The sequence below is a fragment of the Rosa chinensis genome, chromosome 1, assembly GCF_002994745.2.
Source record: "Rosa chinensis cultivar Old Blush chromosome 1, RchiOBHm-V2, whole genome shotgun sequence".
Lineage (NCBI taxonomy): Eukaryota > Viridiplantae > Streptophyta > Magnoliopsida > Rosales > Rosaceae > Rosa > Rosa chinensis.
The window spans coordinates 57,654,146-57,669,256 of NC_037088.1; the positions used below are offsets into that span (position 1 = coordinate 57,654,146).

The following is a 15,111-nucleotide window of genomic DNA, read 5'->3' on the forward strand; positions in this document are numbered from 1 at the left end:
AAGAGAAGAAAATTACAGAGTAAAACCCCTAAACACAACCTACATTCAGAGAATCAAAATAAAAAGCTTGAGCAGCAAACAAAGGAAGAGAGGTAGACCAGATTTTAGCTTGAGTCAAATGGCCAAGCTTAGCTAAGGCATCATCAAGGACATTAGCTTCGCGATGGACATACTAAATGAAACAAATGTGTAATTGGCTTGCCAAAAGCTTTATGTCTTTAATGAGAGATTTCAGGCACCAAGGGGGTCGACATATACCATTAACAGCATCAATTAGAATCTTAGAATCTCCTTCAACTTTCAAGGAAGAGAAACCATGGAGCAGAGCAGCATGAAGACCAGCTCTAAGGGATAGTCCTTCGGCTATTAGAATGTCCATATTGAAGATTTGGCGATATGGTCAAGATATGGTTAACTTGGAATATACGTTTGTGCATGTGGTGAATCCTCTATTATTGCAAAGCAAGCATGGTGGTGCTGCAGCAACATGGCACAACTGGTCCTTTCTCATTCAGTGGAGTTTAAAGCATGGTGAAGCAAGTCTAAGCATGGTGTCCTTTCTTATTGACTTTCCTCTTTTGTAATCATTTTAGGTAGGATCCAAGTAGTGTGAATCGTCTCAGTCTTCCTTCCTTTTCCTTTGTAGTGTGAATCCTCTTAGTCTTCTTTCTTTTGTCTATATATTTACGCATTCATGTAAAGGTTACAACACAATTCAATACAAAGAAAATTTGCACCATCCATTTGTATTTTTCAACAATCCACTTATGGAGATTGTTGCAAGCTGCCAGAATAAAGATACCTTGATCATTCCTAAAAACAAACCACCAGATGTTGAAGATGAATGGAGCACATAACCATCAAAGTAGAGTTTACAATAGCCCTATGAAGGGGGGGGGGACCATTCAAATAACTAAGGGTTGAATTTGGACTTAGGGACAGGTGAATTAAGCTTAGAATGGTGAGAAAAAGTATAGGCTGACAAAAATATAATGGTGGTTGGAGAAAAAGAGCTTATTTAGAAGAATAAGGTCATTTCTAGCTTTCCAAATAAAGGGTTTTTTACTTCAACAGTGTCCGAACTCTTCGAGGACTTTTAAAAAGATACTTGAACTTTCAAAGTTATCAATGTGATACCTGGACTCATTTTTTTGTATCAACGTCATACCAACGGGCAATTTTCTTTAAGGAACCGTTAAATTTTGCACATGTGACCCATGTGAGTCACTTAATGAGGGTAAAAAGACTGATTTGCCCTAAAAAAAATTGTTTTTGTTTTTTTTAATTGTTTGTTTTTTATTTATTTTTCTCTCTCTCTTCTTCTTCACTAGTTTTGCCTGTACGTTTCGCCAAAGAGAATCATCTCCGAAGTTGAACAAGTTTCCTCCGTTGCCATGGCCGACCTGAAATCCATAGCCGAATGCATAATCTTCTCCATTTATGCAAAGGTGTGAGTTCATATTTACAAAATCATCAGAAGCTCGGAGTGGAAGGATTCACCTCTTCTCGGATCCATAAGGAGGTCCTCAAGCTTTAGAATCTAAAGAACCCTAATTTTCTAGTCTTGTTCAAGAATTCAAGGTGACAACTCTTCAATTGTCTATAGAGAATTGAATGTCAAACCAGAATTGTGACAATGAAATCAAAGAACCCTAATTTGAAGATTTACCCCAATTTTTTTCACTCACTGAATGTAATTCCTCAACCCCAAAACTGCACAAGCCACCATTAATTCAATTGGAACTGAACACAGAGGCTCGGAATCGTCGCACCAGACTTCCACCCCGTGATGTTGACGCCGACGAGCATAACTGCTCTAGAAATGGATAGGTGCTGTGGTGCTAGCATTTAGTTACTATAATCCCAAGTTAGTCACTCCCTTCGTTCGAACCTCGGAGCAATCGCATAGCATAAAGCTCCCAATTTGAACTAGGACGGCGGTCTAAGCTTGAACGGGCACTAGCTCATGTTTTAAGATGTCAGCGAAGCATCGATGAAGCCAGGAAATCCGCCAGCAAAGGTGGTTCCGACAGAACCCGTAAACACCCAAAAAAATGTTGGCCTTCGATTTCCTCTCCACGGTTGATGAATGGACGAACCACGACCACAGAGATGTCGGTGATGGCGAGATAAAGAGATTAGGACCGGTGCATTGCCGTGCGGTTGCCGGAATCTCCAATTACTGTAGGGTTATGCTTTTGTGTATTTGGGTCGTCAACTGGGTCGAAGATCCTAGAACATCTTCGGCAAGCTGCACAAGAAGGTCTGGATCACCGCTGGCGATATTCTCCTCTCTCTCTCTCTCTCTCTCTCTCTCTCTCTCTGAGAGATCCCTCTGTGTTGAATCGCAGGTAAATTCCAAGTCTGAGGTCTCGATCTCTGTTCTCGTTCATGGCTGAAGGCTTGTGCAAAATTCATTTTTACCCTTATTTTTTGCCTCACGTGTAGGACACGTAGTCACAGTTAACGGTTTCGTGACGGAAATTGCTCGTAGGTATGACGTTGATACAAAAAAAAAATGAGTCCAAGTATTACATTGATAACTTTGAAAGTTCAAGTATCTTTTTAAAAGTTCTCGAAGAGTTCGGATACTGTTGAAGTAAAAAACCCTCAAATAAAATAAGTAGTGCTTAAGGCTATGCTGAATGTAGGATTACCTGGTGAAGATATAGTGGAAAGGAAACAGAGCCAATCTATGAAGGATTGTTGCCAAAAAGTCGGACAAAAAGATTAGGAAAAGATTTGGCTATCTGTTTTTCCTAATCTCTGGGATTCGGGGCAGTCAAAAATAGAGTTACAAATTGGACATTGTCTATCAACATGCCGATTAGTAGAAATTTGGGCCACGTTTGTTTCCCCAAATATACGGGATGGATATGACAAAATAAGTCCAATCTAACCTCATGTCATGTTTGGAGGCCCAAACATGGATGGGCTGAAAAATTTGAATCCTATCTAACATGGATTACAAATCTAGTTGAAATGGTATCATTAAATTAAATCGACTTCGTTTCGACTCATCCCCGACAACGCCAAAACTGCAAAAGCTCATCTCTTTCTCTCCAACGAGCCTCGAATCCATCTTCAAGCATAGCGACCTCATCTCCATCAACAACCCATCGCTATTATCCACCTTGCCGTACTCGACATCGGAGCGGGCTTCTCTTTAGGACCTTCAACGCGGCCTTCTTGGTCTCCTCGACCTTGACGAGCGCGATCTCAACGCTTTGGTTGATGGTGATCTCTCAGTGCTCGAGCTCATCGGGGCTCTTCTTGATCTCGCGCTCTAGGGTTTGGATTTTGCGGTTGATGGCCTCCGATTTCTGGAGGAGGTTTGCTCGAGCGAGAGGAGCTCTTCCAGACTAACATGGTTGTTTTGGCTTATCCAATCAGCCATGAATAAAGCCTACCAAACGTGTTATTAGAAAGATGCAAGACATCTCCAATCCAATGTAGTCAAGTTTGATCATGATAGGATTAGAAATCCAATCTAATCCATGGCACCAAACACAGCCTTGGTCTCTAGTAGGGAGACGCTTTCGAAGAAGCTACCAAATAAAAACCTAAACTTTAGGCGGTAAAATTTGTTTCCACATTTGCTGTAACAGATCAGAATTGAAATGAGCAACAGTATTCTGTAAAAGGAGAGAAGAAGCCGACTTAGGAGTAAAAGAATCACGGACGAGTAGTTAATATCTGTTCCGAGTTATTATATACAAAATAAAATATAAAATAAAATCACATTTCCCACCGAAAGAAAAAATGAGAAGACAAATAGCATGGTTTGGAATCTTGGACTGTATGGGCTTGACAAAGCACGGGCTTAGGCCCATAATAGTCAAATTTATTACCTATTCGGCTTCTCTCCACTCTCCATCTCTTCATTCTTCCGCTTCATCATCTTCACTTCTTCATTCTCCATGCCAAAACCAAGCCTGAAAATCAAGACGATGACAACCACATCAACGACAGCGCGTGTTCTATGTGTCTCTCGCGCTTTCATTTTGTACGTTCACTGGCAGCCAACTCCATTATCACTCCTCTCCAAGCAGTTCCCCGTCGACTTCAGTCCGGTATGGAAAGAAACTCTGCTTTTGTCTACTTCAAAATATGTGATAATTTCAAAAATATATTCAAAAAAATGTAGGTTTATCAGTCAAACTTAATATTCTTATCATCCGTCACGTACTTTTCAAAATTCATTCTCTCTTTAACCGAGTGTATAGCTTTGACTATTAGATTTTAGTCATGGTTATGAAGCTTCTTAGTTTGGTCAAACTTTCATTACTCTCTCTCTCTCTCTCTCTCTCTCTCTCAATCTCTGGTTTATTGGTAAACTTCATACTCATATATTTTGAAATTTCTTCTCTTTTTATCAGCGTTTTACTTCATTTAGTTGTTTAAAGTTGCATTTGGACATATGATTTTCTGATTTTGTTCTGTTTGTTTTTATCTTGTTATATCATCCCATGCATATTTGATTTACAAATGACTAATTAATGAATTTATTTCCTCATTCTCAGTTGTACTTGATGAACTGAATCAGCTTTTGTGATCAGAGGCGGTCAACTCGGTAATTTTCTTGCTATTTTGGTGCATATACAAGCTGGTTATTTTGATAGAGATATCAGGTCAAATTTGATGGCTTTATTCTTTTCATGATTGAATTGAGTTCATGGTTTTGAAGTAGAAAAATCTTTAGTTTGGTATGCGGAGACTTTATTTTTTGTTATGGTTAAAAGTATTATGGCTTTCATGGCAAGTTTATGAGCTATGGTAGTGCTCTTGCATTCTAGGTGCTAGTTACTTGAGCTTCTAATGTTTTGATTTCAATTGCTAACCATATAATTTCTTAGGGACTGATAGTATGACTCATATCCATACTGTATGAGTGGTGGGATTCGTACAAGCGTGAAGGGGTACCTTATTGCCAAACGCCTGGCTTTCAATGGGGAAATTGATACAGTGCATGAGGTGAATGAGACCATCAATAGCGATTTGACTGGGCCGCAAGCTTCTGATGATTTCGTAGATAAGAGACCACAAGATCATCCAGGGACGCCCAGTGCTTCAACTTCATATGGGCTCAGTATAGGTGATGATAGCATTCTTCGCTTGCCAATGTTGAGCTATGCAGCAAAGGTACCTAAATCAAAGTGGCACATGTGTTTATTCACTGATCATATGGATGTTTTAATGTCCCAGCCATAGACATATGGTAGTATAAAAGTGAATGAGTATAAGGGAGGAAAGCAAAACTCAGTAATGATTCTAATGGTTTGCACATTTAACTAATCTATTACAAAGAAGCCGAGAGTAGTATTGTTCTCAAATTTTTTCTTATAAGAGTTTGTCAGGTTTTCATTTACGTGTTTATGTGTGTCTTTAACTGGACAACATTACATTTTAATCTTTTGCCCGCACTTACACTATGGAAATCGAACTGCAGAGCATGGATTCAAATTGGAATAGAATCTGTAGAGCTATTAGTCTGCCCCATGATGGTACGTTTTCGATTCATGCTTCTTTCTGTCTTATCATGTTAAATGTTCGTACAAGAGGGTATATGAACAATTACTAGTTGTCCTGCTTCATGAAGAAAACAAAAGAAATAGAGGACTAAAATTTGCAATTCAATGATAGAAGTTTTTGACTCAGAGTCTAGGGGAAGAAGAACAAAGAAAACCCAATTAATTAGTTTTAAACTGTTTATCCTTGCAATTCACAAAATCGAAGTTTTACTTCATATACTTTTGAAGTATGAACAACAGGAAACATAGTCTTCCTGCAGTGCGATGTTAGAATTTTTCTAGTTGTACACCTTTTTTTTCAAATAGTCACTCTGTAAGTTTCTAATTCCATTTTAGAAATTACCTATTAATTTAAGTTATATGGCATTTTTGTTACCTGTCTGAGATTGTATTCAAATAGCAAAGGTGTCATCTGCAGCAGTGTCTTCTTGTCCTCGGACAGAAGGGGAGATTTTGCTGAGGAGATTCTTCTTGAATGAACTTAAAATGGCGACCTGGAACTTCCATCCTGATAATATGGTGGGCGAAGGTGGTTTTGGTTCTGTTTTCAAGGGGTGGGTTGATGACTCATCAGCAGCTGCCAACCCTGGTAAGGGCATGTTGATTGCTGTGAAGAGGATTAACAAAGAAGGTTTCTTGGGTCACGAGCAATGGTTGGTGAGTTTCACTTGTATCCATCATTTGCTTACATGCACTTTCACAATGTGTTGTTGATTTGTTTTTCAGTACCCTAAATGTAGCCTTTGTGGATATTAGTTGACAATGGTTCACATATGAGAATCTAATGAATGTTCAATTCCTAAAAGAATAGATAAAATGCTGATTTACCAGCTGTCAAAGAGGACACTGTTCAAATTCATGAAACAATCTTGATGGGGATCTTGCACCTTAATGGATTCTACAGATAAATGATGTTACATGTAATATTATCACAGAAATTATTAACTCAGTTGTATCCCTTGAACTGTAGGCTGAAATTTACTACCTAGGAAGGCTGCGTCATCCAAATCTTGTGAAATTGTTGGGTTATTGCTTTGAAGATGGTCATCGGCTTCTGGTGTTTGAATTTATGTCTCGTGGCGGCTTGGATAATCATATATTTGGAAGTGAGTTATGAACTATATTCACTTTAACATGTGACCTTTTCAATGAAGCAATTTAGGATAGGGATTCAAATATTTCAATATGAAGTATAGTTTTGGGACTAATATGTTGTTGGAACAGGGGATTCTTGTCTTCAACCACTTTCATGGAACCTGCGTATGAAGATTTCCCTTGAGGCTGCTAATGTTCTAGCATTTCTTCACAATGGTGAGGAAACAGTAGTCCATCGGGACATTACAAGTTCTAATATCCTGTTGGATTCAGTAAGTGAAGCATTTAATTGTTCAATCTTATGGCTTCAAGAAGACTTCTGGTAGACTTGCTCACACTTCATACTTCATTCAAAATAACAGACTTACAATGCCAAACTCGCTGACTTTGGTTTAGCAAAGGATGGACCCACAGGTGATAAAAGCCATGTTTCAACAGCAGTGATGGGGACACATGGGTATGCTGCTCCTGAGTATATTGCTACAGGTGTCTCTAGTTTATAGTTCTTTAATTTCTTCTTCTTTGATTAACCATGTAAACTGCTACTTACTTTGTTTACCAGAAACTATGACAAGTTATTATGCCTTCTTTCTGATAATTGTTTATGTTGAAGGTCATTTAACTGCCAAATGTGATGTATATGGGTTTGGAGTTGTGATGCTCGAAATGCTGTCTGGAAGACGTAGTCTGGACCAAAGCCTGCCGACTGTGCAACAGAATTTAGTCGACTGGGCCAAACCTTACCTCGCCAGCAAACGCAGAGTTCTCAAAGTTTTTGATCCTTGTTTAAAAGGCCAGTACTCTGTGGCTGGAGCTCTTAAAGCAGCTAATCTTGCAAAACAATGCTTATCAGAAGAACCTGAGTTTAGGCCAAACATGACTGAGGTAGTAAAAGCATTGGAGCAGCTTCAGGGACCTGAAGACATGAAGGGTTTGAAGATTCCTCAAAATGAGCCTTGCCAGAGTCCTCGTGCCAATTCAAGCAATCGCAGGAGAAGCACAAGTTGGATCAGCTTCATGCCATCTGCTTCCCGCAGCTATACATAAGATAGTAATGCAGGAAGCCTTCCCAGAGTACTCCTTGTGCCTTCCTCTCTCTTTGTTGGCCACTTGGTTGCTCAATAGTAGAAGCTTCTTGAGCTTATGTGTTGGTGCTACTGTGTATTGTATATGAGAACTTGAGAAGTAAGTAATTTTTCTTCTTCTCTATTTAAATCAAGGAGAGAGTTAATAGGTGTGTAAGGGTTTTGGGTAGAGAGAGTTGTTCATAACTCTAGTTATATGTTTCTCTAAATTGATCATAGTGGAATATCTTGCCGGTTCTGAAAGTGGACATAGTTTAATCCTATCGATTGAGTGAACCATTATAAATCTTGTTGTTCTTCGTGGTTTGTTTATACTTTATAGGTTGCTTACTTGCTTTATTTAGCAGTGTTTGCTACTTAAAGAGTTCATGTCAATACTTTATGCACATCTGATTTTTGTTTTAGAACAAGCAAGATATGGAGTTCCAGCCAATACGAAGAGATTCGAATACATTATCCCAACAAAACCTATTGTATTTGGCTATAATCTAGATATAATGCTGCATTCTTTCTTTCCTATTTGACACAATTCAGAGTAGTAGAGTTTGTAATAGTTTTGAGAGTGATTTGGACTTGACTCACAACAACGTGCTTGAGCGATCTTGGGCCTAGGCCCATCACAGTCTAACATTACAAATCCACAAGCTGGAGAAAAGCCCATACCATTACAAATCCCATAACAGTCGAACATTCGTCTTCCGCCTCTTCTTCGTTCTTCATTTGGAGAAAAGCCAAATTAACGACGCTTATTCATGGCAGTCAACACCGTTACGACTCCAACCACCGGCTTCTACCGCCGTCCGAACCATAACTCCGGCAGTTGGCCGCCGACTTTAGTCAGGTAAAGTGATTATCTTTAGTTGCTCTGCTTTTGTGGTTGAAAAGTATATGTGTAGCTATCAATTGCTGTCTATTGGGGGGACTCGTGTCTCTTCATCTTCTACTCTCTCAGTTTTTTACTACAGAATTTTTGTTATCAGACGTCACATATTCTGGAGAATTTTCAACGAACTGAGTAACTGAGTGAACAGAGCTTTGACTATTTAGTTATAATGTACAAAGCGTGCTAATTTGGTAATAGTCTCTATCGCTCTCTCTCTCTCTCTAAATTGTTGGTAGACTTCATAATCAGTGCTTTTGTTCATATATTATTTAGTTATAATCAGCCTTTTTTTTTTTTTTTTTTAGGAGAACTGGGATTTGGTAAATTCATTCAAGATTATTTTTATTTGTTATATCATCTCATGTTGGATGAAAAGTTCCATGATTGATGAATTTTCTGTTTTCTTCATTTCCAGCTTAATTACTTGAAGAACTGAATCAGCTCTATTGATCAAAAGCGGTCACCTTGGTAATTTTCTTGCTGTTTTGGATAATTTAACTGGTTGGTTAGATGGAAAGATAGGTCAGGTGTTGTGTGATTCAATTGTGTCCATGGCTTTCAAGTAGATGAGTCTTGAGCTTCATACTTGTAACCTTTTTTGTTTCTTGGTTAACAGTTTTTATATCATTTATGACAACCTTATGAGTTCAAATTGTTCACCCTATAATTTCTCAGGGAGAGCTACTATGAGCGGTGGGATTCGTACAAGCGTGAAGGGGTTCCTTAATGCAAAACGTCTGGCTTTGTCTGCGGAAATAGATACAGTGCATGAGACGAATGAGACCATCACTCTCAATTTCAGTGCACTCCAAGCTGCTGCTGATTCTGTGGATAAGAAGAAAGCACAAGAGAAGAGCATTGCTTCAACTTCATATGGGCTCAGTATCTATGACGGTAGCTTTCCAATGTTCAACTCTGCTCCAAAGCTTTTTTTTCTTTTTTTAATATGTATAACCAACTTAAACATAGTTTCATGCACTAACATGTTACAATTTGCTTATTTAAACTCCTTTTGTTGTGCAATTGAAGGTTCAATGTGTAAAGTTGCAATCTGTCTTAGTGCCTTCAACTCCTCTTTTTCTTATAAATCTTTTGAACTACTTTTGCTCTTACAGATTTTCGTGTTATGTCTAGGATTGAATGCTAATAGAAAAATTGTCATCTATTACAGTGCCTTCATCTCCTCGGACACAGAATGAGATCTTGCCAAGAAGATTCTTCTATAATGAGCTGAAAACAGCAACCTGGAACTTTCATCCTGTTAATATGGTGGGTGAAGGTTGTTATGGTCGTGTTTTTAAGGGGTGGATTGATGATAATACATCAACATCTGCCAAACCCGGTAGTGGCATGTTAATTGCTGTGAAGACAATTAAAGGAGAAGGTTTACGGGGTCAAAAGGAATGGTTGGTGAGTGTAACTCGGACTTTGTCTGCTTACATACACTTTCAAAGTTTTGATCTGTCTTGCTGATTTATTTTTGTATCGTGAACCTAGCCTCCTTTCAAATCAGTTGGGTATGGCTCACATTTGAGAATCTAATAGACATTGATGTTTAATTTCTGAAAGAGAAGGTTATAAGGGTTAATTACCAGTTGTCCAAGACGACATTGTTTGGTTTCGTGAAACAACATTAATGGATCTTGGTCCCTAATAGTTGTTATAGATAAGCAATTACATATGTAATGTTTTCACAGAAACTTATTAGTGCCCCTTGAACTATAGACAGAGATTTACTACCTAGGAAGGCTGCGTCATCCAAATGTTGTGAAATTGTTGGGTTATTGCTTCGATGATGACCACCGGCTTCTGGTTTATGAATTTATGGCTAAAGGAAACTTGGAGTTTCGTCTAGTTGGATGTGAGTTATGAACTATATTTAGCCATTTGACCGTTTAAATTACAATACCCTGTTGATCACCTTTTGAACAGGTGATTTGAACAGAGGCTATATTCATCTGAATATGGCGTAATTTTAACATAATTTTGGTACTTGAATGTTGTTGGAATAGGGGTTTCTTACCTTCAACCACTTTCGTGGATCCTGCGTATGAAGATTGCCCTCGGTGCTGCCAAGGCTCTAGCATTTATTCATAATAGTGAGGGAAAAGTGATCCATCGGGACTTCAAAAGTTCAAATATCCTACTGGATTCAGTAAGTGAAACATTTCATTAGCGAATCTTATGGCTTCTAGAAGAATGCTGGTAAACTTGCTCACACTCGATATTTTTCATTCAAAATGACAGAACTACAATGCCAAACTCGCTGATTTTGGTTTTGCTAAGGATGGACCAGCAGGTGATAGTAGCCATGTCTCGACAAGGGTGATGGGGACATATGGGTATGCAGCTCCAGAGTATGTTGCTACAGGTGAATTAATTTTACAGGATTTTTTTTCTTTACTTCTCCTCATAAAGAAGCGAGAGATCCTGGCAAAGGAAGAATATGTGTTTTTTGAATACCACTTTTTATCTATTTCTAGCAGAAGAATTAGTTCATCTATCATTCTTCAGTTTAGTCCAATTTTATCTTTCTAGCATAACAACTTTCTAATTATATGATTAACCATGTAAAGTGCTATTTGCTTTCTTTACCAGAAAGTTACAAATCATTATGCTCCCTTTTGATAATTCTTTCATTTTCATTTTTTCTGTGTGATGAAGGTCATTTAACCAGCAAAAATGATGTGTATGGCTATGGAGTTGTTATGCTAGAATTGCTGACAGGAAAACCAGTTCTTGACACCAGCCGGCCAACCAGGGAACAGGATCTAGTTGAATGGGCCAAACCATACCTTGACAGCAAACGCAGAGTTCTTAAAATTTTGGATGCTCGTATTAAAGGCCAGTATTCTGTGGCTGCAGCTCGTAAAGCGGCTAACCTTCCAAATCAATGCTTATCAGCAGAACCCGAGTTGAGGCCAAACATGAATGAGGTGGTAAAAGAATTAGAGCAGCTTCAGGAATCAGGTGACATTGAGGGCGCAGGAATCTCTCATAGCGAGCCTTGCCAATCTCCTTATTCCAATTCAAGCAGTGTCAAATCAAGCTGGAGAAGTTGGATCAGCTTCAGGTCATCTGCTTCTCGCAGCTACATAAGATAGTCATGCATGCAAATATATGAGTTTTAGTTTAGTTCTCAGGAATTATTCTTAGGTTTCGATCATGCTGTACTTATAGAGTTCCAGCCAATTTGAGGAGATTACATTATTCAAAACAAAACTTATTGTATTCGGCTTGATATAGTGCTGCAGTTTTTTTCTTTTTTCTTCTTTCTTTTCTGCCACAATTTAATCAAGATCCTAACCGCATATCTCACAATCTGTTATGGCCTTGAGAGACTTGGGGCCTGGGACCATAAAAGTCCAACATTACAAATCCACACGTCGACGTTTCAGCTATTCCCTCGCTGCTCTTCTTCTGCTTCGTCATCTTCTTCAATTCTTCATTTGAAGAGGAGCCAAAACCAATCATCATGACGATGATGACAGCCAAAATAACGACGCTTATTCGGCGCGTGTGCTCCCCCGCGCGTGGCAGCCAACACCATTATCAGTCCAAGCATGAACCTTTCCACCACTCCCGTCGTACAAACCGAACTTGCAGCAGTTCGCTGCCGACTATAGTTGCTCTGCTTTTGTTTGCTCAAATTTGAAATATGTACGTGTGCCCCCAATCAAATGTGATCACAGTTTTATCACACCCAAATGACCCAATCAATTCGAAAACCCAGTTTTTCAGTTCACCCAACTTTCGTGGATCCTGCGCATGAAGATTGCCCTTGGTGCTGCCAAATATCTAGCATTTATTCATAATAGTGAGGGAAAAGTGATCCATCAGGACGTCAAAAGCTCTAATATCTTGCTTGATTCAGTAAGTGAAACATTTAGCTATTGAATCTTATTGCTTTTAGAAGATTTCTGGTACACTTACTGAGGCTTCATTCTCTTTTCATTCAAAATAACCAGACCTACAATGCCAAACTCTCTGATTTTGGTTTGGTGATAAAAGCCATGTCTTAACAAGGGTGCTGGGGACACATGGGTATGGAGCTCCTGAGTATATTTCTACAGTTTTTTTTTTTAGTTGAATCCTTTGCTTTTATCCAAGTCCTGGCTGTTTACCATATTCATGTTCCTTACATCATGTGAATTTTTATGCTATAGTTTGTATCACTGAAATTAGATTTCTAACTTCACTTCCAATATCTAGGTGATAAAATATGTCCTGGAACAAAAAATTCATATATTTCCTAGTCCTTTTTCTGTTCCATTTTTCTTTTCAAGACATTATATAATAATTCCTACGACATGCAAACTGCTACTGACTTTGTTTACCAGAAATTAGAAACAAATTATTATGCCTGCTTCCTTCCGATTATTGTTTCATTTTCATTTTTTTGTTTATGTTGAAGGTCATTTATCCTGCAAGAGTGATGTATATGGTTTTGGAGTTGTTATGCTTGAAATGTTGTCTGGAAGATGAGTTCTGGATAATAGCAGACCACCCAGGGAACACAATTTAGTCGAATGGGCCAAACCTTACTTTACCACTCAAAATTTTTGGTGCTCGTATTGAAGGCCAGTACTCTGTGGCAGGAGCTCTCAAAGCAGCTACCCTTGCAAATCGATGCATATCAGCAGAACCCGAGTTTAGGCCAAACATGAATGAGGTGGTCACAGCATTAGAGCTGCTTCAGGAATCCGGTGACATGGAGGATTCTGGAATCTCCCAAAATGAGCCTCGCCAAAATCCTTGTGCTAATTCAAGCAATCGCAGGAGAAGTACAAGTTGAATCAGCTTCAAGCCTGTGCTTCCTGCAGCTATACATAAGAATATAGGATGTTCATGCATGCTTTATCATTAATTTCATTGATTTAAAGGAAAGTGGGATTCAGGAGGTGGAAAAAAATAAAAACAATAACTGGAAGCAAGGGAGATATATCATTCTTCAAAACTGTATGTTGTAATATTTACTGCAACAGTTGATTACTATAGAGATGTTGTGTTACTTGAGTCTGAAGCGTATACTTGAGCCTGAAGAACAAAAAATATGGAGTTTCAGACGATTCTAATTAAAATTAATCAGAAGAATTGTGACAAATTAATCATCAGATGTCACATATTGAAGACTTGATCGTGCTTGTACAGCTATGAGCTATCCCAGGCTCCCAGCTGTTAGCCTTTAATAATTAGTAGAAATACTTTATAACAGTTCTTTGGTCAACGTCTTGACCTCTTTGCCCTTCGCTAACCAAGAGCTCTCTCTTTTTCTGGCTCTATAGTGTACCTGTGAATGTCCTAGCTACATTCCTAATCATCCCTTGTGAGACTTCTTTCCATTCATCAGCCTTTTACTCCCTTTACGTTTTATTATATCATCTCATCCTTGATTTAATTTCGCTAACTGCAGAGTTCTTTGTTGTCTTCATTTCCAGGTTACTTGAATAATTGGAGCTTCAGTATTCAGTTGTTTACTCAGATCAGAAGTAGTAACTTGGTAAATTCTCTTCTCGTGGTACATATGCCCCAGTATTTAGATGTTAACACTGGGTCAAATTTAATGGGTTGAAGGGGTTATGATTGAATTCAGTGCATAGTTTTTGAAGTAGATGAGTCTTGAGATTTATAGCCTTTTAAGTTTATTTGGTTAACAGGTCTATGCAGCCTTTATTACAAGCTTCTAATACTGTTTATTTCCTACTGGGTACTGTTATTACTTCAATTTTCTGATGGATGTTGTAGTATATATGATTCACATGTACAAAACATGAGTCATAGTATAAATGTCTATATCATGTATACAAATAGGTACTTGAGTGTATAATGTAGGTATTGTGACTTGTGTGACAAGCTTTATGCCAAAGGGCAACAAGCATGGCATTTTATCATCATCACAGCCACCATAGAAGGCTGCAGCTGTGAATGTAGAGGTTATCAAATTGAGTTACTCTTTGAGCTTTCACACTTGTAATATTTTCCTATAAATACCTCTTTGTGTGAGATGAATAAACACACTTGAATCTCTATTCTCACAGAAACATTACTCTCTCTCTCTGTTTATCATTTCATACTTGTCCTCAAACACGTTATCAGCACGAAATTGCTCTAGAATTAGAATCGAAATTGAAAAGAGGAGAGGTAGTTCATAATCCGATCGAAGTCATTTTTTCAAACTTGCAAAAAACCTCCAAACCCTAGCTCATATCAAAGCCCTTGATTCAAGAAGCTCAGAACCGGTTTCAGAACGCCCAGAACCGGCCGGAAACAGCCTGAACCGGCCACCGGAAAAATCGAACCGCTGCTGAACCGCTGTCGAAGTGCTGCCGAGACCTGCCGAAAGCTCCTGCCGAGTGCTGCCGAAAGCCCCTGCCGATACCTGCCGAAAGCCCCTGCCGAGTCCTGCGCAGCAGCTGCCGAGCACCTGCCGAAGCCCTGCGCAGCAGCTGCCGAGCACCTGCCGAGCACCTGCCGAAGCCCTGCGCAGCAGCTGCCGAGCACCTGCCGAAGCCCTGCG

General features: G+C 39.0%; 2 protein-coding genes and 2 pseudogenes across 6 annotated transcripts; all 4 read left to right on the forward strand.

Annotated features, from left to right (window-relative positions):
• Positions 1-4,254: 4,254 nt before the first annotated feature.
• On the forward strand, positions 4,255-7,979 carry LOC112182716 (probable serine/threonine-protein kinase PBL11). Its single transcript, XM_040509179.1, has 9 exons — positions 4,255-4,332; positions 4,524-4,573; positions 4,857-5,142; positions 5,450-5,504; positions 5,932-6,188; positions 6,502-6,637; positions 6,756-6,898; positions 6,989-7,112; positions 7,240-7,979. The coding sequence occupies exons 3-9, from the start codon at positions 4,888-4,890 to the stop codon at positions 7,671-7,673; spliced, it is 1,404 nt and encodes a 467-aa protein (XP_040365113.1). The 5' UTR covers positions 4,255-4,332; positions 4,524-4,573; positions 4,857-4,887; the 3' UTR covers positions 7,674-7,979.
• A 414-nt stretch (positions 7,980-8,393) lies between these two features.
• On the forward strand, positions 8,394-11,850 carry LOC112170589 (receptor-like cytoplasmic kinase 176). Of its 5 annotated transcripts, XM_040509186.1 has the most exons (9): positions 8,394-8,552; positions 8,692-8,785; positions 9,010-9,062; positions 9,270-9,488; positions 9,766-10,004; positions 10,320-10,455; positions 10,607-10,749; positions 10,842-10,965; positions 11,259-11,850. In XM_040509186.1, exons 4-9 carry the CDS (start codon positions 9,281-9,283, stop codon positions 11,696-11,698), a joined length of 1,290 nt encoding a protein of 429 aa, XP_040365120.1. In that variant the 5' UTR covers positions 8,394-8,552; positions 8,692-8,785; positions 9,010-9,062; positions 9,270-9,280; the 3' UTR covers positions 11,699-11,850. The 5 variants fall into 5 exon arrangements, with proteins under 5 accessions (XP_040365120.1, XP_040365130.1, XP_040365128.1 ...); XM_040509196.1 differs by lacking the exon at positions 8,692-8,785 and having other exon boundaries at positions 8,401-8,552; XM_040509194.1 differs by lacking the exons at positions 8,394-8,552; positions 8,692-8,785 and adding an exon at positions 8,816-8,826.
• A 481-nt stretch (positions 11,851-12,331) lies between these two features.
• LOC121050130 lies at positions 12,332-13,444 on the forward strand (annotated as a pseudogene).
• A 485-nt stretch (positions 13,445-13,929) lies between these two features.
• LOC112182727 overlaps positions 13,930-15,111 on the forward strand; it is a 37,760-nt pseudogene continuing 36,578 nt past the window's right edge.

Excerpts from the sequence above, each read along its gene's own strand:
- LOC112182716 (XM_040509179.1), top strand. The coding sequence starts at position 4,888 with ATGAGTGGTGGGATTCGTACAAGCGTGAAGGGGTACCTTATTGCCAAA. Across the intron at positions 6,189-6,501 it reads TGGGTCACGAGCAATGGTTG|GCTGAAATTTACTACCTAGG; the intron begins GTGAGTTTCACT and ends CTTGAACTGTAG. Across the intron at positions 6,899-6,988 it reads CTAATATCCTGTTGGATTCA|ACTTACAATGCCAAACTCGC; the intron begins GTAAGTGAAGCA and ends TCAAAATAACAG.
- LOC112170589 (XM_040509186.1), top strand. The coding sequence starts at position 9,281 with ATGAGCGGTGGGATTCGTACAAGCGTGAAGGGGTTCCTTAATGCAAAA. Across the intron at positions 9,489-9,765 it reads TGGGCTCAGTATCTATGACG|TGCCTTCATCTCCTCGGACA; the intron begins GTAGCTTTCCAA and ends CATCTATTACAG. Across the intron at positions 10,005-10,319 it reads GGGGTCAAAAGGAATGGTTG|ACAGAGATTTACTACCTAGG; the intron begins GTGAGTGTAACT and ends CTTGAACTATAG.